This window comes from the organism of the source record quoted next, unplaced genomic scaffold, assembly GCF_019419815.1.
Source record: "Pyrus x bretschneideri cultivar Hongxiangsu unplaced genomic scaffold, Pyrus_bretschneideri_v1 Contig51, whole genome shotgun sequence".
NCBI classification, from domain to species: domain Eukaryota; kingdom Viridiplantae; phylum Streptophyta; class Magnoliopsida; order Rosales; family Rosaceae; genus Pyrus; species Pyrus x bretschneideri.
The window spans coordinates 1040182-1064977 of NW_025999789.1; the positions used below are offsets into that span (position 1 = coordinate 1040182).

General features: G+C 38.9%; 3 protein-coding genes across 3 annotated transcripts; 1 reads left to right on the forward strand and 2 right to left on the reverse strand.

The window, feature by feature from the left end:
- Positions 1-3780: 3780 nt before the first annotated feature.
- LOC103954069 lies at positions 3781-9320 on the forward strand. The gene is made up of 3 exons (XM_009365876.3): positions 3781-4236; positions 4340-5129; positions 8026-9320. The coding sequence occupies exons 1-3, from the start codon at positions 3917-3919 to the stop codon at positions 9061-9063; spliced, it is 2148 nt and encodes a 715-aa protein (XP_009364151.3). The 5' UTR covers positions 3781-3916; the 3' UTR covers positions 9064-9320.
- A 7026-nt stretch (positions 9321-16346) lies between these two features.
- On the reverse strand, positions 16347-17666 carry LOC103954067 (receptor-like protein 2). Its single transcript, XM_048569957.1, has one exon. The coding sequence runs from the start codon at positions 17664-17666 to the stop codon at positions 16347-16349; it is 1320 nt and encodes a 439-aa protein (XP_048425914.1).
- Positions 17667-18498: 832 nt separating this feature from the next.
- Positions 18499-20860, reverse strand: LOC103954066 (receptor-like protein 3). Its single transcript, XM_018649092.2, has one exon. It carries the CDS (start codon positions 20720-20722, stop codon positions 18524-18526), a length of 2199 nt encoding a protein of 732 aa, XP_018504608.2. The 5' UTR covers positions 20723-20860; the 3' UTR covers positions 18499-18523.
- Between the last annotated feature and the right edge of the window lie 3936 nt (positions 20861-24796).

Sequence of the window (24796 nt, forward strand, 5' to 3'; positions counted from 1 at the left end):
CAAGGAGAGCATTTTGCCGGACCAGCAGGGCCTGATCTTCGCTGGCAAGCAGCTCGAAGACGGTTGAACCCTAGTTGACTACAATATCCAGAAAGACTTGACTCTTCAACTGGTGCTGAGGCTCCGTGAAGGGATTATCCAGCTTTCTCTGATGGCTTTGGCTCGCACGTACAATCAAGAGAAGATGATTTTTAGGAAGTGCTATCCTCATCTGCATCCAAGGCCAATGAACTACAAGAAGAAGAGATGTGGCCACAACAACCAGTCGAGGCCCAAGAAAAAGATCAAGTAGAGTGTCAACCGAATATTTTGTTACTTTGTATCGGAGTTGAAGTACTGCAATTTATATTAACATTTTGATGGATATTGGGTTAATTTTGATCTCTTGATTTATATTTGTTTTATCGTTAAAAAAAATAAAAATAAAAATCAACAAGCACTAGTTGTCTTGACAATTGATGCCATATATCAATTATAGAGAATTCATACGAACAAGAAGATGAACTTTTGAACAAGAGGATGAACTTTTGATAATGTGGTGCCATGGTAAGTGGATGGGTGTGAGGTAGTTGGCTGCCAGTAAATAATTGGATGGTTGGATTTTCTTTTTCTCACCTTAATTCAAATAGGGGTTTCCAAAAAAAAAAATAAAAATAAAAACCAACAAGCACTAGTTGTCTTGACAATTGATGCCAAATATCAACTACAGAGAATTCATACGAACAAGAAGATGAACTTTTGATAATGTGGTGCCACGATAAGTGGATGGGTGTGAGGTAGTTGGTTGCTGGTAAATAATTGGATGGTTGGATTCTCTTTTTCTCACCTTAATTCAAATAGAGGTAAAAAAGGAAGTTCACGTGACAAATTTTAAGTGTGGGGTGTCTTCATAAAATTGTGGGGTGTTAATAGAATTACCCTTATCGATTCACATAATCGTATCTTTGGATATAAATTTCACTAGCACCATAACCATGATTCCAAAGAAAGAATTCTGAAGGGTAATTTTGGAATTTGAAATGTAAATAAGGAAAACCCAAGGGGTTAACAAAAAGATGTTCTCGAGCACTAAAGCTGACCGCCTATATATTTTACTTTTCTGTTTAAATGCCACTTCCTTCTCTTAGTCTTATTGCATCTAAAATAACAAAACTTCATTAGATATTAGCATATGGGCACACAAAAAGTGTGTGTGAAAATTTTTTATTTTTTTATTTTTGAAGTAGAAGGAGAGAGGAAGACAGTGATAGAGAAGGTGGGAGTGGGGAGAGAGTTTTATTTTTTATTTTATTTTATTTAGTTTTTAATTGGAGATATGTTAGAATTACAAGTAGAGGAGGCTTAAAAAAAAACAGCCTTATTTTAGTTGAGTAGAATTACATTTTTGCCCATATTTCTTATTCATGTGCAATTCTAATTAGAGGGTTAAACTAGTAATTTCATAAGATTTAAGTTGATAATGAGTGTTTTATTAATATGTAGTTTAGATAATTTATTTTTTGTATGTACTAAAGACAAACGTATAATTTGTACAATGTCAATTTGTCATTTTTTTTTAAACATGGTTAAGAGCCTAAGAAAAAAAATACTAACAACGTCTCAAGGTCAAGGAATCCTAGCAATATAAATCACCAAGAATTACCAAGTATTATAAAATTTACTTAAAAAATGTACTTTATGGAAGTAATATAATTATGATATTGTAGTAGCATCCAATTAATGTTGTTGGACTATTGTGGACATGAAATAGATCAATTCAGTAATGTGTAATAAATTTCAAATAACTGTATACAACGAATCACTAGAAAATTTTGACATTTGTTAACCATGCATCAGGAAAACTTTGACACCTGTCAACCATGCATAAAGTAATGCAGAGTAAAATGAAAAGTGTGTGAGTCGATAAGATTATAGGTTAATTACTATAATACCCTTAATATTGTCCTAAATTAAGAGCCTAGGAAAAAAAATACTAACATTGTCTCAATGTCGAGAAATCCTAGCAATATAAATCACCAAGAATTACCAATTATTATAAATTTTGCTTAAAAACAAAGTTTACTTAAAAGAAAAAAGTACTTATTAAGGAGGTAATATAATTATGATGTTGTAGTAGCATCCAATTAATGTACTTGGACTATTGTGGATATGAAACGGATCAATTCAGTAATATGTAATAAATTTCAAATAACTATATACAACGAGTCACTAGAAAATTTTGACATTTGTTAACCATGAATAAGGAAAACTTTGACACTTGTCAACCATGCATAAGGAAATGCATAGTAAAATGACAAACGTGTGAGTGGACAAGATTACAAGTTAATTACTAGTTGTAAATTAATACTAGTTTACTAAATTACCCTTAATTTCTAATTGGATTACGATCGTACTATTATTTTTTTAACATTCAAGGAAAGGTTGCGATTCTAATGACTAACCTAAACGAACTTGGGTTTGAGAGTCGAGAAGAACTGAGAGAGAGACTAACAGCAATATGTGTGGGCTCCCCGTTTCCTTAGATTTTTAGACCCGCCTAGCGCTGCTAATTGCATGGACCCACCAACCCCATTTTGAGTTTAGAAATTCTGGCCCCAGCCGAATTGCATGGACCCACCCCCAACCCGTGGGTCCAGGTCCCATTTGCCCGCCCTTAGTTTGTAATACTAAAATAGAAACTTATGTATATTACTTGCATTTATTTTTAAGCAATTAAATTATAAACATTGGTTCATGCTTACATTTATTTTTAATTTTATCAAAAGGCAATCATTTTCATAATTCAACCTTAAAGTGAAATCAGACAATACAGAAGTATAAATACATGAATGGTGCATCAACAACACCTATCACGTAAAAAACTTAATTGAAAACTTTAGGCTGAGATCCTTACAGCAAAAAATAACATAACACGATATCAACACTGTAGTTAACAGAAAATCAAATCCCTAACTTGAGATAACTTCTAATGAAGTTTAAATATTAATTATTGCTAACTAAAACTTCATTTATATGGAAGTTCCTTCGTAAACCTAGTTAGAATCTTGTTCTAGGCTATATTTGGCATCCGCTAACTTCCAAAATCTTGAGGTTTCATTCATGTTCTCATCGTTATATCATAATCTTCAAGATTTGTCGTTTATGATCATCATTTCAAAATCATTGCGATTTGTCGTTTTCGATCACTGTTCCAAAATCTCTAGGATATGTCGTTATCTACATTCATCTTTGCCAAATCTTGTTCTTAATAGCCGTTTACATACCATGACGTATTAGCTCTCCCGATTATTGGCACTATGCAAGTTCAATGAAGTTATAAATGATTCGACTTTCCAACATTTATGCCAAACCCTTCTTAATTCTCTTAACGGGTACCCTAGCCGTACACCAGATCTTAACCGACCATCTTACCTATTCTTTCTCCAACATCAATTTAACCTTGACCTCAACAATCGCAGTTGAGATTGTCGATTCACATCATCGTATATTTGGATATGAATTTCACCAGCACCATGACCATGACTCGAAAGAAAGAATGTCCAAAGGGTAATTTCGGAATTTGAGATGTAAACAAGGAAAACCCAAAGTATTCTTATAAGTCCAGGCCCAACGTGGTGGAGCGAGAGAGAGAGAGAGAGAGAGAGAGATAGAGGCTGCGCGAGCTTTACAAAGCCCCCCAAAAAAAAAAAAAATTAATAATAATAAAAAAAAATAGAAAAAAGGTTCACTTCGTTGAAAATATAAAAGCGAACGAACAAACGTAATAAATCTGTACATTCATCATCATCATCATCATCATCATCCATCATCCATCATCCACTGTCAAAATTTTTTCTCCGAGATTTTGTTTTTCCAATTGGTATAAAACCAAAAACCCTAATTTAAAAAAAAAAAAAAATGGTGATATGAGAGGAACATGGCTAGGGAACGCGGAACGAGCGCGCAACCATGGAGGACGTTAGAGGAGCTCTTGCTAGTTTGCGCCGTGAACCGCCACGGCACCCAGAGTTGGGACTCCGTCGCCTTGGAGGTCGGGAGGCGCTGCTCCCCCACCGCGACGACGCTTCTCAGTGCTGACAACTGTAGGGACAAGTTCGCGGACATCAGGCGACGTTTCGTATCGGAAGACGACGACGACGGTTCGTCGGGGAGCCTGGGCGCGATGGTTGACGAGCTACGGAGGCTGCGAGTTGCGGAGCTACGACGCGAGGTCCGCCGTCGCGACGTTTCGATCGTGTAAATTTCGCGTCCCTTGCGAGAGATCTGAGTGTGAGGTGTTGTCGTTTTAATGGTTTGAGATCTGAGAGTGTGTGTCTTCTCTGTGTGTGGTTTTTTACAGGTCGTTGGAGTTGAAGGTGAAGAGGTTGGTGGAGGAGAGGGAGCGGAGCTTGAAGGAGGATGCCGGGGCCAACCGTCCGAGCAAAGATCTCAAACGCCGCGGAGACGATCAGCGGGATGGTTCGCCGGAGAACCTCGCCGGAAAAATGAACTCCGGCGAAGACTTCGGCTCGGACTTCAATTCCGACGAGCGCGAGAACCGATCCTTCAACGAGTCCAATTCGACGAGCCAAAGAGGCGATGCTAAAGGAAACGGCGCGACGGAGAAACTGGCGGAGGAGCCCAGAACGGACGGAAACGAACCAGATCCGATTCGGGCCAAAATCCGGTCCGAACCCGATCGCGATTGCTCTGTTAACGGTAAAGTAGCAGACGATGACGACGAAGACAATCAAAACAACAACAAAAAAGGCGGCGATGATACGGCGAAGGCGAGTCGGCTCGGCGAGTCGAGCGAGTTGTGGGAATCGGGTGGCGAGTCAAAGCGGGAGGGAAAAAGAGGAAGTGGTGGCGCGGCGGCGTCGAGGCAGCAGAACAGCGACGTGCAGAGCTCGGCGAGCTTGTCGAAGAGGAAACGACGTCGTGGCAGAGGAGGGGAGGGAGGAGGAGGGAGTAGGAGTAGGAGTAGGAGCAGCAGCGGCGAAGAGGCCGAGGGTGACGAAGTATCTCCCGCCACCAGCAAAGGGGTTAAGCAGCTCAAGCTGGTTAAACCTGAGCCGTTGATGAAGGTCCTCAAGATCATCCGCTCTCATCGGCTCGGCTCCGTATTCGAGCGGCGGCTTCGGAGTCAGGTATTGACAAATATTCCTAAAACAAAATTTTAACGTATATAATTTTAATTTTGTATCTTAATGTGGAAAAATCTAAATCAAATAAATTACCCAAAAAAACATTTAAAAATCCGGAAAAATAATTAAGATTTGAAAAATATGATGGGGAAGAAGAGTTCTTCTGAACTGATGGAAAATGGAGGTGCTAATTCATGGTCCAAGATTAGATTTAGATGTTTGGGTGTGGACCAGTTAGAACGTTACACGTCACAATGTCAGGGTGTTATGGTCATACGAGGGAGTAAAATGGGGGTATTTTGGGGAAAGGGATCCGCTCGGGATCCTTTCCATCTAATTCATGAAGTCCAGGGATTCGGACCATTAAAATTTGATTCAACGACTAAAGTTATTATAACTTTTAAAGTAAATTCTTGTTTGTAGCTGTTAGATTAAATTTTAATGATTCAGATTCTTAAACTTGATGGATTAAGAAGAAGGAATATTGAGAAGATCACTTTTCGTATTTTGGTACTTGAGTAAGATCGAGGCAGTTTGAAACGGTACATTGAGAATGGTGAGGATGGTAGCTAGCGTGCAGCGCATGAGCGTTACGGAGAGGACGAAAACTCAGTCAAGGTTTTGATGAAGGGTTACAACCATATGCCTTAAGCGGTGGGGTCCTGTAAGTAGTTTAAAATTAGGATTTAGAGGTTTTTTTTTTTGGGTTAAATGTATGGTCTAAACTACTCTAGTTTATTAATTATACGTATTCCAAGTGGTTTGGTAAATTAACAGTAAATTTTCTATGTAGAAATTTAATCTATAGATAAAGAGAGCAGCTAAAAGTGGTGAAACATTTAAAATACTATAAATTGTTTCTCAACAATGTAAAAAATTACGATTGAATTAAAAAGTTAAAGTAACTCAACACATTTTTATTTTCAATAATTTTAAAATTTAAAACCTTAGAAAAAATAACAAAAACAAAAAACCTCTAGCTGGTAGTTTTTGGTTGACTTCCAATTTATTTTTAAATAAATGTTTAATAAAAAATATACAATTAAAAAAAGTAAATTTTGTAATTTTTTATTAGAAAAGGGTTATTTATAAACGTATAAGCATGTGACAAGAGGCTATTATCTATCTATATATAAAAAGAAAAGGCAAAAAAAATGAAGCTTTCATAATACTCAAATTGCCCTTCTTTTATTAGATTTAAAAAAAAAAAAAAAACAATGTAAGGTGGTTAGTAAGTTCATTATTTTTCAAAATATATTCTAATATAAAAAAAAAACAATACCAAAATAATTAAAACTAAAACAACAAATAGAAAAGTAAAACAATAAAAAAGAACTAACAATGCGTGTGGCAAAATGTTAGTAAATTTTTAAACAATTAAATTTGCGTAAAATTTATATTGCATGTATAAAAATGATGATATAAGCAGATCAAATGACCCAACCCAGATTTAGAGATTATTAAAGGAAGCGTTACGAAAGTACCAATGAGGGCGTGTTAGTTTCTTTGACCTTGTTTGTTACCTTTGATTTTCTTCCCAATTTCCAAAGTTATTTTTCATTTTTATTGTTTTTTTCTCAGGTATTTTATATTTTCATTAGGTTTATGGGTAATAACAAGTCTTAGAGCTAAAGCAACTTGTATGATACATGTTCACCGTCTTATCATATACCAATAATACAAAGACATAACATAAGTATGGTACGAGAATATTATAAGTTATCGTACATTATGTTTATTTAATAGATCATAGATTATTTTTTCATAAAGATAACGTTAATAGTAAATTATTAATTATTAAAAGAAAGAGGGTCGATGAGATCAAATTCGTTCTAGAATGCATAAGTATAATTATTTCTATCATTACGATAAAGTGTCATATGCAAACTTTAAATTATTTTAGAAAGAAAAAATTATGACGTTGGATATTATTACGTCCCATACTAATAAAACATGATGATAGTTTAATTTATGAACGATGGGATTTATCCTGTGGACCTTAGTCCCGTGCATTCGCGCGTACACACAGGAACTCTTCCTCCCAATCCCAACTGATCCGTACTTATTATAAAAACAAAAATAAAACATAAAAAACTCCACCGAAGTGGACGTTGGCCCGACGTGTGAAATGTTACACGTGTAACGTACAACTACCTGAAGCACAAAAATGCAGGTGATGGGCACTAGCGGGTCTCGTGCCTGCGCTTTTTTGACCAATAATAATAAAAAAAACCTAGAAAACTACTTAGGGTACCCTTCCGTATAGCCAAAGGATACTTACACAACTATTTGTGTCTCGGGCACACACCCATTTGCATTTCTAATATATTTTTGTTATTGATTTTTTTCTTCAGTTTATTCGATTCGACGACTGAAAATTAAGAGAATAACACTCATTTTTACTTCTCATATATTTTTTATATAGAGATGTAAAGAAGTAGTTCAGGTCAGTTGGTTAGAGTTATGTGCTCGATTTTCTTTAGTAAATATTTAGTTCTTTTTTCTATAAGTTAAGCTGGTTTAGAATAAAATATTTTAAAAACTCAAATTTCTGGTTTTTATTTGACCACCAAGTATCAATTGGAAAATTATATTTCAATTACGTTATGCGTGTGGAGTAGTTTTTACTAGAAAATTATGAGAAAAAGTTAGGAAAAGGAAGTAGCGGGCAAAGAAACTTCTTCCTATTTTTGTTTTCGAAATTGGTATTTGGTTACTGTTAAACGAGTGTGATTTAATTAATTTATTATAGAAGTTTCGAAATTTAAAACTATTAATGAAAAAGTGAATTGGTGAGGGCAAAATTACTTTATTTTATTTTATTTGGTTTCTAGTTTGCTCTAATAAAAATGTTTTGAGTACAACTTCTAATTAAAGAAACCCTACAATATTTGTGCAGGAATCAGAAAGGTACAAAAGTTTGATTCGGCAACACATGGACCTGCATGTGATTCAATCCAAGCTTAACAAAGGCCTCTACACAGAGGATTGCATCCCATTCTTCCGCGACCTCCTCCTCCTATTCAACAACGCCGTCGTCTTCTTCCGCAAGAACTCTCCGGAGCACAACGCAGCTCAAGAGCTCCGCTCCATTGTGCTAAAGGAAATGAACGACCAGCTCCCGAACCCACAACCCGCGACCGGAAGAGTAACATCCAACGTGCCCAAGATCGAAACCAAAGCTCCCAAGATCGAGCCCGATGCCTCCGAGAAACCCACCAAGTCTTCCATTGTTGTTTGTGGAAAGCGTGGTTCTGTCAATGCACTATCAGAAGGCGGTGCGAAGAGCAGGAAGGGAGATAAGGTTGAAGAGAAAGCAAAAGCGGCGAATGAGAAGAAGATGGATGGTGCTGCATCTGTGAAGGTTGAGGACAAGGGAATTAGGAGGAGGAGGACACAAGAAAGAGGCGGGCGGAGAGGGACAAGCACGAGGGGCAGGAATGCAGCAAAGCCGACGAAGCCGCATGAGTATGGCATCAATGAACTCAGTTCGCATGATGGTTTAGAGGCTTTGGAAGCGGAGAAGGAGAAGAAAGAAAACAGGAGGAAGAAGCAAGGCGCAGCGAGGTTCTTGAAGCGAATGAAGCAGAACTCGCCGAGCACTGAAGTGAAGAAGGAGACTTCGGATGGTTCTGAGGATGATAGCGAGGAGAGCGAGGACGAGAAGAAGAAGAAGCCGACGACGAGGAGTAGGAAGAAGCCGGAGGTTGAGAGGAATGAGAGGGTGACGCGGAGTTCAACGGGAAGTGGGGGAGGGAGGGGAGGGGGAAGAAGGTGTCAGGAGAGCAATGCGAGGGGAAGAAGAGGGGTCGGGAGGCCACCGAAGAGGCCGGAGACTGCGGCGGCAGAAGTGGGGAGTAGGAAGAGAGGGAGAGAGAATGGGGAGGCTGATCAGGTGGGGAGTACAGGGAGGCGGAGAAAGCGTACAAGGAGGTGAATGCGGCCATTGTTATAAGCTGTAAATTATTTTTGGCATGGTTTGGGTTAATTTCTGGTCTTGTTTTGTTGCTAATGCTAGGTTTTTACAGTCTCTTTTTACCTTTTTACCCAAGAGCGGTCAAAAGAATTACTAGAGAGGGATAGGGAGAGACAGAGATAGATGTGCTGTGAACTTGTAGAATGTTTTGGGGCATCTCTTTTAGCATATACAGATCCTGATGAGTAGCATCATCGGTGAGGACCTTTTTCGTTCTAGTTTCAATATTGTTCTTGTTTTTTTTAGTGTGGGCTTTTTGGGTGCAATAGGAAATAAGCTGGGTCCAAAACATCCGAAAACAAGGGAAGAAATTAAGATAATACTAAAGAAATATACTGAGAAAGATAATACAAATGCAAATGACGCATTACTGCGACGTGACGGAAAACAATAATACTCATGTACGCTTGTGCAGATTCGATCTTCTTCTCTCTTAACATTTAACAATTTTATCCAGTAATCGTTTGTTAAAAAAAATAAAATAGAAAGATAATACAAATCATATAATATTAACAATTTCCTTGCCAAATAGGTGGATATTGATATTGAACGCAACTTATATCGATAGATGCATTGATATTACCACAAATTTTCTTATCGACATTTCTCCCGATACCGATATTTAAAACACTGCTTCTACTACTTTTACTTTCATATAAATTTGTCTGATATATTCTGTTATCAAGAATCAGAGTTGTTCATAGATGTCTTCGGATGATGGTTGATAGTTTGGCAAGAAAACCGTTACATGAAAAAGATGTTAAAAGTTCAGGTTTGTTGTCACTTAGTATTACGGTCAAGTGGTATTCCCTCACTTGTAAGTGAAAGATCTGCTAACCCATTGTGAGGCTGAGCTCACCTCCACTTAGTGTAGATAATATCGTTTGTTCACCAAAAAAAAATAAAATAAAAAAATCAGGCTTGTTCTACAACTTTATTTTTGGTCCAATACTTTATAACTTCCAGCCTAAACCAATCCCAAACCTAATTAGGCCTTAAAAGATTCCAATTATTTCATCACTGCCCATGAAAAAGAGAAGTCATGGCATTAATAAATAAAATACTAATAATAATAAATAAATAAAACAATGATATCCGGAGGATTACAGTGACGGAGCTAGGCAAAATTATACGGTAGATTACAGAAAACTTGGTCAACAAGAATGGTTAAATTCTTGAGAAATTAAATCGCAGCCTGCAAGTGAATTTCCAAGTGCTTCTGCTCAAAGTTTCAGGATTCTATCCTGACGAAATTCCAAGGCATTTGCGTATGAATTTAGTTAGGAAAGTTGGATGCATGTTTAGCCATCCCTACGACTTTAATTCCCCTTCTGTTTTTACGCAGTTGTTAGATTTCTTGTATGCAGCAGCAATGTGGTTAATAAGCACTATTCTAAAAATTCTCGCGTAGGTGCTAAGCGGCTGAACACTGCTCCGATTAATCTTAGACATTCAAAAATTAAGAAAAGGTTTCTGGTGCCCAGACTTGTCCAGACACCCTCTAACTCACGACTCTCACTTACACAGAAAATAAATCACTTTCATTTTGCTTTTATTTTTTTTGATAAATTTTAACAGACTTGTTGTGACACTCATTACATGATTGTTCAACATATTTTCAATATGTTCTAATACTTTATAATTTATATGTCATTTTATTTTGCAATTTATGTATCCCAATATAAGTATATTTTTTTTGGGATACTTTGGATGCGGTCCTTAATCCTTAACATTTTTTTATTAAAACCTTAATAGTATTCAAAGTTTAATCAAAGTCCCTTGACTTTGTACACCTCATTATATTACTATTAATATTTATATTTTTATAGTTTTGACATTAATTGTTTGATATTTTATGAGATTTATAATCCTATAAATTTAAAATCCCTCATTATAATACTATTAGAAACGGTTACAATAAAAAAATTGTGACATCCCACATCGCCCAGGGGAGTGATCCTTAAATGTATATTCCCATCCCTACTTAGCATGAGACATTTTGGGAGCTCACTGGCTTCGGGTTTCGTAGGAACTCCGAAGTTAGGCGAGAAATGGGCTAGAGCAATCCCATGATGGGTGACCCACCGGGAAGTTGCTCGTGAGTTCCCAAAAATAAAACCGTGAGGGAATGGTAAGCCCAAAGCGGACAATATCGTGCTACGGTGGTGGAGCGGGCCTAGGAAGTGATCCGCCCCGAGCCGGGATGTAACAAATTTGGTATCAAAGCCTAACCCTGGCCGTGGTGTGCCGACGAGGACGTCGGGCCCCTAAGGGGGGTGGATTGTGACATCCCACATCACCCAGGGGAGTGATCCTTAAATGTATATTCCCATCCCTACTTAGCATGAGGCATTTTGGGAGCTCACTGGCTTCGGGTTCTGTAGGAACTCCGAAGTTAAGCGAGAAATGGGCTAGAGCAATCCCATGATGGGTGACCCACTGGGAAGTTGCTCGTGAGTTCCCAAAAACAAAACCGTAAGGGAATGGTAAGCCTAAAGCGGACAATATCGTGCTACGGTGGTCGAGCGGGCCCGGGAAGTGATCCGCCCCGGGCCGGGATGTAACAAATTTGGTATCAGAGCCTAACCTTGGTCGTGGTGTGCCGACGAGGACGTCAGGCCCCTAAGGGGGGTGGATTGTGACATCCCACATCGCCAGGGGAGTGATCCTTAAATGTATATTCCCATCCTTACTTAGCATGAGGCCTTTTGGGAGCTCACTGGCTTCGGGTTCCGTAGGAACTCCGAAGTTAAGCGAGAAATGGGCTAGAGCAATCCCATGATGGGTGACCCACTGGGAAGTTGCTCGTGAGTTCCCAAAAACAAAACCGTGAGGGAATGGTAAGCCCAAAGCGAACAATATCGTGCTACGGTGGTGGAGCGGGCTCGGGAAGTGATCTGCCCCGGGCCGGGATGTAACAAAAATTCAAACATTTTGATTGAATAAATGGATAAAAACTATGCAAAAATAAGAAATAATAAATGGCAAAAGAATGTATCCATAGTGTTGAAAAAATTGGTACATTTCACATATAACAAAGTTATACATTAATAAAGAAGAATGGGTACATTATAAATAAATTAGGGTACAGATAAAAGATTAAAAAATTATGAGTACAAATGAATTTTTAAAAAATATAGGCGCTAAAAGAAATTAATACATGGGTACAAAATAAAACTAAAAAGAAAATACTACAAATTAAAAAAAAATATTGCAAATTAAATGACACACCCCGACCCAGAGAGTCCACTTGGACCCTGAATCGAGCTGTGCTGGCCGACACCTGGAAGGTGACGAAGCCATAAAATGTGATAGTGCATAAAAAGTGAATAAATTTGAATCTAAAAGTGTCTAAATACCAGAGTGCGCTACGGGTGGGAGCGAACCCATTTCACACGCGATGTCAGAGCATAAGTAAGGTACAGTAGTATGGGTAAGAATCATACCCTCAAAAATATCCATCAATACAAAGATTCGTCACAGATTCTTGTCGATACAAACTCAGCAGTTAAAACCTGGAGGGCACCAAACAGAAGGTGTGAGTAAGCAATAAAACCAAGCTTCCCAAAGTTACTACCTCTCAAAAAGTAATGCCCCTAAATGTAAAACCCGTATCGTTTTCCATAAGACAGTACAACATATATACATATATCCAAACCATACTCAGAAATGACCCAAACCACGGTTTGCCATCAACTCCACCATACATCAATAAGTAGGCCAAATGAACTAAATCAATAAAAAATGATATATCAGTCAGAGTCATCTAAAATGACATGTACAACTTATCCATATCTCATCAATCATGGCTAACATATAAGTCGGAGTCACCTATAGTGACCTGTACGACTTATCCATATCTCATCAATCCTGGCTAGCATATAAGTCGGAGTCGCCTATAGTGACCTGTACGACTTATCCATATCTCATCAATCCTGGCTAGCATATAAGTCGGAGTCGCCTATAGTGACCTGTACGACTTATCCATATCTCATCAATCCTGGCTAGCATATAAGTCGGAGTCCCCTATAGTGACCTGTACGACTTATCCATATCTCATCAATCCTGGCTAGCATATAAGTCGGAGTCGCCTATAGTGACCTGTACGACTTATCCATATCTCATCAATCCTGGCTAGCCAATAGCTCAATAAGTATATCTGCACACGAGTCGGAACCACCTAAAGTGGTCTGTACGACAGGACTGGATGTAAATAAATGCGCTCAAGTGCTACGATCACGTGAAGACTGGGCGAATAATCGCGGGTCACTTACGAGTCGGAACCACCTAAAGTGGTTTGTACGACAGGACTGTGCATCTACCTTGAATCCAAGGTGAGCGTAAGGTGCGGGAGGTGAACATCACGTGAAGGACTGTGCCCTGGCCACGGACGGGAGCACTAACACCGGGGTGCAGGTTTATGAGCTCTCAATGCATCTCAATATAACATGTGCAACTCATGGCAACCAGTACGACAGTATCGAAGTTGCCTAACACATAACTGTAGTCATGCTATAACGCAATCGATTCAACTAGTACCATAAACTCATCTGAACTTACCTGGGTGTCCTGAGTTCACCTTTGCACTTGAAAGCATTCCCAATAATTATATGCAAGTAATATACATATTGATACACCATGATGCAATCTAATACTCAACCATGTCGTAGCATGTTCAATTATAAACAATACAGTGAGAAGTGTATAATCAATAATGCCCTACTCCCAAACTACTCATTTTCAGGGATAATTATCCATGACGACCCAATTAACACTAATTTACCTAACTAATTCATAAAACTAAAACTTGCCTTTACCAATTTCCTTCGCCTTACTCAATTTCGCAAGCAAGGTTTTTGTCTCAAATATTTTATGGCTGCATCTAACGTCTCGTTAGACTGCCTACGTACCCTAAACAGGGATCAAGCCATTCGTAGTTCATATAGTACTTCAAGCATTCACAATAATTATATATGAAAGTAATATGGCTAATCAATTTAAAGGTGTCGATAGAACTCTCAATAATATGTGGGATAAAAAGGAAAAGATCCACTTACCTGGAGTCCACGCTATGATTTTCTAGCGCACGCATCGAGGCGTCCTGAATGATTGGTCCCTGTGACCAATTATCAAATCACATCTCAGAACTCTTATCCGTAGAATATGTAATTCACATAAAACACAACCTCAACGACATTCTAAAATAGTTTGAGACCCATTGGCCACAAGTCAACCGTCGATCAAAGATCGACGGTAGGGTTTACAACCCTGTATAACTTGACCCGGAAGATCAGCATATCAGATTTCCAATCCGCAACTCCCAACGATCCACAATATGTTTCTAGAATAACATATTAAAATTTCATTATGATCCAATGGTCAGATCTCCGCCAATTGCCTAAAACAAGTGGCCGTGAACATTTATTTTACTAACTTACAAATCCAATTCAGGAAGATCCGTAAGTCGGATTCTCGATCCGTAAATTCCTTTAATCTTTAAATATTATGTATTATAATGTATCCAATTTTGGTGACGATCCAACGGTTGGATCATCGATTCACATTTTATCAAGTAACGTATCGTAACGAATTTAGGTTCCAACTATCAACCTACGTCATTCAAATGACAAAACTGAATTCAAGACATTTGACATAGCCTAAAAATAGCATTGGCGGCCCACTGGCCACGCGCCGCCGCGGGTGGCGGTTGGCCGCCCCGACTTGCCGGAAAATCCAACTATTTCCAAAAATTCTCAAACTTCACAGAAATGAAGATCTCAGTGAGTGGAGCAACTTTCATACCTACCATGAAGTCCAAAAGTGGACGGAAGATGGTCAAATTTGCCCACGAAGCCGGCGGGTGCCTAAAACTTCCCGAAGTCGATTCGTCGTCTACGGTGGTCCAACGGGGTCAAGGTTGGTTGGGTTTTGCTCCTGGGATGATGGGCTACAAAGCCCAAGTGGTGGCATCGGCCATTGCTTTGCCGATTTGCCGGAAAATCGAAAAGGGTGGCCGGAGTACCATTGATTTTCGTCAACTTTCGTGGCCTCAAACCTCCACATCCCATGGTTAATCAAGGTGGTTCTTGGGTGGGTTTTGTAGAGGGGAATGAGAGCTTCAAGATGGTGGTGATGGCATCGAAAAACTCCACCGGAGTTGGCCGGAATCGGCCTTGGAAGATGGACTCGCGGTGGTGCGGTATGGGTGCACGGGAAGCTTTCTTCCCTTTTTTTTTTTTCTTTTCTTTTGTTCTTTCTTTTTTTTTTTGATTAGCTGCAAGCTTCACTTTTATTTTCTAATTGGTTCCTTGTCCCTTCGGGGATATCCGATAAAATTTAGAACGGGTTGTCACATTAAAAGTGGGTATAGACTAAAAATATAAATATATAATACAAAGTTTAGGCATAAAACATAAATATATCATATGTATTTTTTCTATCATTGATTAAATATACAATGTCACGTGACGGTATACACATGGGTACAAACAAAAATAAAACTTTAAAAAATATGGGCACAAAAGAAACTAATATATGGGTACAAATTAAAAATGAAAAGAAATTTGGTACAAATTAAAAAAATTTTGCAAATTAAAAATAGGTACAAACTAAAAATAAAAATATATGATAAAAAATTTAGCCATAAATATTAAATATACTAATTGTAACATTTTTAACACTAAAGGAATATATTTTAAAAATAAAACTATTTTATTTTTCAAATAATTAATGATGTTATTAATACCCAAGGACCCTGATCAAAAATTGAAAATGAATAGGATTTTAATCAATGGAGTAACAAAAAGAAGGATGTGAACCTAATTTCTCTATTTTTTTATTTACGTAAAGTAGATATTTATTTATATGTTACAGAATAAATTTAATTAAAAAAAAAAAACAACCAGAGGGCCACAAACTCCCCAAAATCCTACAATGAAACCAAGAGCCATGAAGCAATCTTTAACTTCGGAGAGAAATTGGAAATAAGCATATCGCCATGACGTGTTGAAAACTAGAGGGCCACAAACTCCCCAAAATCCTACAATGAAACCAAGAGCCACTGAAATATGAAGCCGTGGAATTTCGTTCCCATTGTCATGTTCATCTTCCATGTTCTCAGTTGCATTGTCACTTGTATTCATCTGTTGGCATTTGTTTGGAAGCGGGGAACCGCAAAGTCCCGGGTTGCCCTCATAGGCAGTGGCATCAAAGCCTTGGAGCCGTGTGCCTAACGGTACATGTCCTTATAGGTTATTGTATGCAACACTAAGTGAAGCCAAGGAATGAAGGCTTGATAGTGAAGTTGGGATTCCACCCGACAGATGGTTTTTTGAGAGGTCTAATCTCTCCAAGTTTGTGAGCTTAGATACCTGGTCCGGGATGCTGCCAACGATGTTGTTGAAACTGAGATCCAGCTCGTGAAGGTTTTGCAACCGGCCTATCTCAATGGGAATGTTGCCACTTAGACTGTTATTTCGGAAGACAACAGAGGGCTGCACGTTGGACAGATATTTGTACTGCAGCACCGGTGCCACAATTTCCTTCGTGCGCTGTGTGTAGAAAGGTAGTTCGACATCACCACTATCCATTTGAGCGGAAGGCTTCTCAGATACAAGAGCTTGAAGTGAGAAAAGCTCCTTTGGAAGTCCCCCTGAAAGAGAGTTGTTCTCCAAGCTTATGAAGAAAAGACTAGGAAGACTTCCCAACCAAGGAGGTATTGAGCCTGTGAGTCTGTTAGAAGACAAATCAAGGACTTTGAGTTTCTTGAGCTTTGACATCCACACCGGAATATGACCTCTAAGTTGGCAGTTCGATAAGCCAAAAAGGCGGAGATTTTGAAACTCAGAACCAATCATTGCATCAACCTCCGGCAGTTCTTCACCTAGAAAACTATATGAAAGTAAGGCCACCCTGAGACTTTCCAAACGCATCAATATATGTATAGCGCTGGTGACATTGGTGAGTCTGTTTTTACCAAGCGAGAGGAAGGATAGGTATTTCAACGAAACAATCTCGGGTTGTATTTGTCCCTCTAGATCATTACCGCCCAGGCGAACTGCTTTCAGATACTGGCATGAGTAAAGGCTTTTTGGCATGGCGCCAGAGAAGTGATTACTCACGAGATCAAGTTTGATAAGTTGACCAAGTTCGGAAAAATTTAGCTCCGAGATATTTCCATCGAAACGGTTGAATCCAAGATTGAGTTCGATAAGGTTAGTGCAATTCATCAAAGATGGGGGCAGAGGACCTTCAAGATTGTTGAGATGAAGGAGCATGAGTTTTAATTTGGGGAGCTTCCCGATGTGGAGAGGAAGTACGCCACTCAAATGATTGAAGTAGATCTCTAGGATTGTGAGGCTGGTGAGGTTGACAATGTTGTCACTAATGTGACCGAAAAGCTGATTGGAAGGTAACGAAATTTCATGAAGAGCCTGAGCTTTGTAGAGATCACTAGGAAGAGTTCCAGAAAGAGTATTGAAGCCGCACGGAAGGTTTCCAATTTCGAACAGTTTCCTAGTCCGAGAGGAATTGAACCATTGAAATCGTTGTTGTTGAAGTCCCATTTTTTTTTTTTTTGAAAAATGAAGATCCCTTCCCTTAAAGGCTTCCTAAAATAGTAATAATAATAAATAAATAAAACAATGATATCCGGAGGATTACAGTGACGGAGCTAGGCAAAATTATAAGGTAGATTACAGAAAACTTGGTCAACAAGAATGGTTAAATTCTTGAGAAATTAAATCGCAGCCTGCAAGTGAATTTCCAAGTGCTTCAGCTCAAAAGTTTCAGTATTCTATCGTGACGAAATTCCAAGGCATTTGCGTATGAATTTAGTTAGGAAAGTTGGATGTATGTTGAGCCATCCCTACGACTTTAATTCCCTTTCTGTTTTACTCAGTAGTTAGATTTCTTGTATGCAGCAGCAATGTGGTTAATAAGCACTATTCTAAAAATTCTCGCGTAGGTGCTAAGCAGCTGGACACCGCCCCAATTAATCATAGGCATTCGAAAATTAAGAAAGGGTGCCTGGTGCCTAGACTTGTCCAGACACCCTCTAACGTGCGACTCTCACTTAGACATAAAATAGATCACTTTCATTTTGCTTTCTATTTTTTTTTGATAAATTTTAAGAGACTTGTTGAGACACTCGTTACATGATTGTTCAACATGTTTTCAATATGTTCTAATACTTTATAATCTATATGTCATTTTATTTTACAATTTATGTATCCCAATACAATTATATTTATTTTTACATAAAGTAGACATTTATTTATATGTTACATAATAAATTTAATTAAAATAAAAAAATTACCTAGACACCTATGTGTTAGGCCCTTACTGAGCGCCCCGACTAGCGCTTATCACCTTTTAAAAATTTAAGAAGTCCTTTATTTCTCAAGGAAAAAATTACACTTGATTAGCATACGAAGCGATCTTTAACATTAGAGAGAAATTGGAAATACGCATATCGCCAAGACGTGCTGAAAACTAGAGGGCCACAAACTCCCCAAAATCCTACAATGAAACCAAGAGCCACTGAAATATGAAACCATGGAATTTCGTTCCCATTGTCATGTTCATTTTCCATGTTCTTAGTTGCAGTATCACTTGTATTCATCTGTTGGCATTTGTTTGGAAGCGGGAAACCGCAAAGTCCCGGGTTGCCCTCATAGGCAGTGGCATCAAAGCCTTGGAGCTGTGTGCCTAACGGTACTTGTCCTTGGAGGTTATTGTATGCAACACTAAGTGAAGCCAAGAAATGAAGGCTTGATAGTGAAGCTGGGATTCCACCCGACAGATGGTTTCTTGAGAGGTCTAATATCTCCAAGTTTGTGAGCTTAGATACCTGGTCCGGGATGTTGCCAACAAAGTTGTTGAAACTGAGATCGAGCACGTGAAGGTTTTGCAACCGGCCTATCTCAATGTGAATGTTGCCACTTAGACTGTTATTTCGGAAGCTAATAGATGGCGGCACGTTGGACAGATATTTGTACTGCAGCACCGGCACAAATTCCTCCGTGCGCTGCATGTAGATAGGTAGTTCGACATCACCACTATCCGTTTGAGCGGAAGGCTTCTCAGATGCAAGAGCTTGAAGTGAGAAAAGCTCCTTTGGAAGTCCCCCTGAAAGAGAGTTGTTCTCCAAGCTTATGAAGAAAAGACTAGGAAGACTTCCCAACCAAGGAGGTATTGAGCCTGTGAGTCTGTTAGAAGACAAATCAAGGACTTTGAGTTTCTTGAGCTTTGACATCCACACCGGAATATGACCTCTAAGTTGGCAGTTCGATAAGCCAAAAAGGCGGAGATTTTGAAACTCAGAACCAATCATTGCATCAACCTCCGGCAGTTCTTCACCTAGAAAACTATATGAAAGTAAGGCCACCCTGAGACTTTCCAAACGCATCAATATATGTATAGCGCCGGTGACATTGGTGAGTCTGTTTTTACCAAGCGAGAGGAAGGATAGGTATTTCAACGAAACGATCTCGGGTTGTATTTGTCCCACTAGATCATTACCGCCCAGGCGAACTGCTTTCAGATACTGGCATGAGTAAAGGCTTTTTGGCATGGCGCCAGAGAAGTGATTACTCACGAGATCAAGTTTGATAAGTTGATCAAGTTCGGAAAAATTTAGCTCCGAGATATTTCCATCGAAACGGTTGAATCCAAGATTGAGTTCGATAAGGTTAGTGCAATTCATCAAAGATGGGGGCAGAGGACCTTCAAGATTGTTGAGATGAAGGAGCATGAGTTTTAATTTGGAGAGCTTCCCGATGTGGAGAGGAAGTGCGCCACTCAAATGATTGAAGTAGATCTCTAGGATTGTGAGGCTGGTGAGGTTGACAATTTTGTCACTAATGTGACCGAAAAGCTGATTGGAAGGTAACGAAATTTCATGAAGAGCCTGAGCTTTGTAGAGATCACTAGGAAGAGTTCCAGAAAGAGTATTGAAGCCCGCACGGAAGGTTTCCAATTTCGAACAGTTTCCTAGTCCGAGAGGAATTGAACCATTGAAATCGTTGTTGGAGAAATCCAAGACTCTAATCGAAGAGGAACGAATACAGATAGAGGAAGGTATTTGGCCTGTAAAATGATTTTTGCTGACATTCAAACTGCTCAAATTCCAGGCATGCTGGAGGAATGAAGAAGGAATTGTAGCATTGAATTGATTGTTCGACAAATCCAGTATTTGAATGTAAGTAGATGATAGAAACAAAGGTAATTTTCCGGAGAGAAGGTTATAGCTCAAATCAAGGATTTCAAGGCAACTCGAGGACAAGAAGAGTCCAGCTTCCAGAGGACCGGAAAGCAGATTGTGGGAGAGATTGAGGTGCGAAAGATGTGTGAGGCTTCCAAGGGAGGGAGAAATGCTTCCTTGGAGCCGCTTAGAGGGCAACAAAACATGTGTTACTCTACCGTCAGCATCACAAGCGATGCCTTCCCAGTGACAACAATCACTGGAAGACCAATTTAAACGAGAAGAAGATGTATTGAAAGATGACAAAAGAGAGTTGTGATCTGCCTCCTTGCAAGCATGGTTTGTAGAAATGGAAGTAGACAACACAAAAAACAGGAAGAGGACTCGATGAGGCATTATGCGACTAGCTTCCGGCATGATGTTTTTCGCTACGGCTGTACTGGAATTACATTGCTCACGTTGATTCGGGTGTACATATACACTCCTTTGTTTGGAGCGAAGGAGGTAGAAATTAACAAAGGGAAGAAGGTAATTAGGTGATGGTTTGAATTGTTGTGAGCGATGTTTGAGTTTTGAAGTCTTTGCTTTCCACTTATATAGAAAAGAAACAAACCTGCAGAACACGGGACGTCACTAATGGAGGGTCTAATCACGAGTTGGCAACTTGGCAGCAACGTATTAGAAGGTTTACATTGACTTTGGCGTCGTGCTTTTTGGAAGAGCGAAAACAAATTTTAGTTTTGAATCGTGTACAGATCTTTTATGTAATGTGGTTTTGTCTGCTATTTCCCAATATCTTCAATCGTGTAAAGATCTTTTATGTATTAGTATATGGATTTGAAGTGGTTTGGTTTGACTTTAGGCTTTAGGAGTAAACAGCAAACAAAGGACTTCCAAGAGTCATTACACTGACTTCAAAGTGGCCAAAAGCGTTCAGATTACAATTCGTTTTTTCCATTTTGGATAGAAGCAATAGTGAAGATGAGGATAATCGAATCTCGATCTCAAATACAACGGTAAATGTTCTTAATCACTTGTGCTTACAAGTAAAAAATGTGTGAGTATTTCAAGTAGAAAAGTTTATTCGGATGGAGTTTTCACCCCAGAGTCCAAATATCATCTCATCTAAATAATCCAATTATGAATAATTTAAAATTTTAATTACTAATTTTAGGTGAACCTTGACTCACCAATTTTTTGATTCCTCAAAAGCTTGGTAAAAGCTTTGAGAAAAGTGTAATTCCATTTCTTCCCATTCCGGTCCGGTTTCGTAACCACGCCATATATGTAATCATGGGTTTGCAACGTATTAGAAGGTTTACTTGACTTTGGGCCCGTGCTTTTGGAAGAGTACTTTAAAACGGTTCTTTGATAAAAGTGCTTTGAATGGAAAGTAGAAACAGTTTTAATCACTTGGACAATTTTTTTGATGCAATCAATTTTTCAGATGAACTAACAGATAGTGAGTGGCAACCTCTCCTACATAATGAGTATGAAAAAAAAACTGAGTTAATAGTGAGTCATTTATATTATTTTGGATAAGTATCTACGTTGAATTAAAATTATTAAAAAATTGAACTCTAAAAATAAAAAACTTTTCATCAAAGACAAATCCGTCGGATAAATCCTTTTTGTGAAAAATTGTAAAATAAAGATATATCTATTCATGTTGGATATCTTTATATCATTATTCAATTTTCATAAAAATTCTAAATGTCTTTCCAATTTTAGATTTTTCAACAACTCCTTACTCCAATTTCTTAACCCATTGATTGATTTCAAATTATTGAACCGTCCCCCGGATTTGTTTTTTATTGATTCTTTTCAAAACGAAACAATTTGAGTATGAGTAAAAGGTCTTCCTTTTTATTTTAATGAATCCGTTTTTATGTTATTTCGAACTGTGCAATTCCTCAGTTTGTGGGATCATTTTCTCACGAAATGAAATTCAAATAAATTATAGAATGAATTAATACACCTATGTCTAGATTTGGGATAAATGGAAATTTTATTGATAAAACCTTTTGAATTGTAGCCAATATTGTGACATCCCGTCCCGAAATTATCTAAAACGTGCGTGTGAAATGACATTTTTACCCTAGTTCGTTTACGTTATGTTATTGGTTGTTTTGTATGTGTGTTGGCATGATCTGGGCCACACACTTACACCCTCACTCTCCCTATTCCTCTGTCTCTTTCCCTGTCTGTCTCTCTCTCTCCCGAGCTCCCTTTCTTCTTCTCCCTTCGAACTTGTACGGACACACACACAACTACACTAAATCACCACAGATCGAAGGAACTAAGGGCACAGTCGAGATCGTGAGGTCGAGGGGAGCACGATCATACCATTTTCAGGTATGAAATCCGTTGTTTTCACGTCGATTCGACAATGGAAATTTGTGTACTGTTCATGCAAACTTTGACCTAGCTTGTTTTTGGGATTTTGAAGTTCATAGATGTCTTAGTGAGGTTCCCAGGAGCCTCGGAGTGTTTCGTTGGACGGAATTGGACGTCGGAATCACCTGGTTCGAGTTTGACCGGTTTTGGAGGTTGGTGACAGGTGAGGTTTCGTGGGATTTAGCCCTTAAAACTTGTATGGACGTGTTCTACTAGTCCTAAGGTTTAAATTGGTGCAAGAATCATGAAAAATGGTGGAAAAACGAACGAGAAAACTCAATTTGCAGGTTTCCCAGTTTCCGGCGCCGGCGACGGCGCCGGAGATTGAACGGAGAAGGTGACGGAATATTCCGTCAATTCTGACGGAATATTCCTAACGCCGTTAACGGAATCTGTCAGTTTTGACGGAAATATTCCTAACGGCGTCAGTTGACGCCGTCAGCGTGCCAGGCACGTGCCTGCGCGTGGCCGGCGTGTGGGGGCGCGTGCGGCGGTGAAAAATTTTTCTAAAAATTCTGGTGTGTTCCTGAGGTTGTGTAGAGCACGTTGGTATATTCAATTGTCCATTTTGAGCAATGTATGAGAAGTTATTTTGAAAGGAAGGTTTTGTGCTTTAAAATTAACGTTTTTATAGTATTTTCGCATATAGGTGACACGTATCCTGAGGACGAGCGTGCTCACGCGAGGCAGGGGGCTACGACCCTTCCACGTACCAGTGAGTGGGCTTTTGTTTTCCGTATATACCTATATACATATAATTCCCAAAAATTTATATAAATGCTTATTCGTTACATGCCATTCCTTTTATATTATTGGTGGTTATGCATGATTAGTTGCATATACGTTTAGTTATACATTCAATTATATGTACATATATGTATATGATGGTGCTGTGGAGGCGCAGGTAAGTGCCAGGTAAGCGTTACTTAACAATTGCATTAAATAGTGGTTAGAGATGATTAGAGAGTTCATAACCTGCACCCCCGGTGTTAGTGCTCCCATCCAGAGTAGGGCACAGTCCTTCGCGTGTCGTTCACCTCCCGCACCACACACTCAGCTTGGATCCAAGTTAGGTGCACAGTCTTGTCGTACAGACCACTATAGGTGGTTTCGACTTGTAGGTGACCCGCGATTACTCGCACAGCCTTCACGTGATCGTAGCACTAGAGCGTTTATACGTATTACACCCAGGCCTGTCGTACAGACCACTATAGGTGGTTCCGACTCGTGGGCAGGTTTAGTGTTGATATTGAGATTTGAGCTCTAAATTCAGCCGTACAGGTCACTTAGGGGACTTCGGCTGCCAGTGATGGGTTATTGATACGGTTTATATCTGAGCACTTGCATTTCAGTATGAGATTTGGTATGGCATATCCTTGAGCATGATTGGCATATTTATAGTATACTTACATACGTTTATTTTCTGGGAAGTATACAGGTTTTACGGTGAGGGGTTAGAATATTGTTTTGAGATGGTTTTTGAAAACCTTTATTTTTTGCCCATTCACGCTTTTGTTTTGCGCCCCTCCAGGTTTTAGCTAGCTAGCAAGGTTGGTGGTTTCCCCAGAGGGCTTTCCCGGCGTTTCTGACAGACGATCACCAGCGTAGGTTCACCTTCGGGTGCACTGTTGTAACGCTATTTTATTTGGACTGCTTAGGTGTTATGCTCTGAACTTGTGTCGTTTCACACTAGCACTTATTACTTTGACTTTTGTATGCTAGTTTTTAATTATTCGTACTTTTATATTACTATCTTACTAGCTTCCGCACTGTGCACATGGCTACGTCACTTCCACGTGACGGCCATCACGCTCTGATCTCGGTCGGGGTGTGTCAAATATCTTATTATGAATAATTCCGACAAATTCGGGAGAAAAAGAGGCATTCACCTATTACAGAGATGGTACAATTTGATTCTTTATTTATTTATTTTCTTTTCTATTTTTTATTGCTCTCAGTCTTAAGAGAAAGACAACATTACTCGGGTAGGAAAAAAAATTATTTGAAATAAATCTACGCTTGTTGAAGGTGAAGTTTGCAAATAAAGCAAACCCTTTTGTCATGTATCCCCGATTAATGCTACTTCAGATGCTT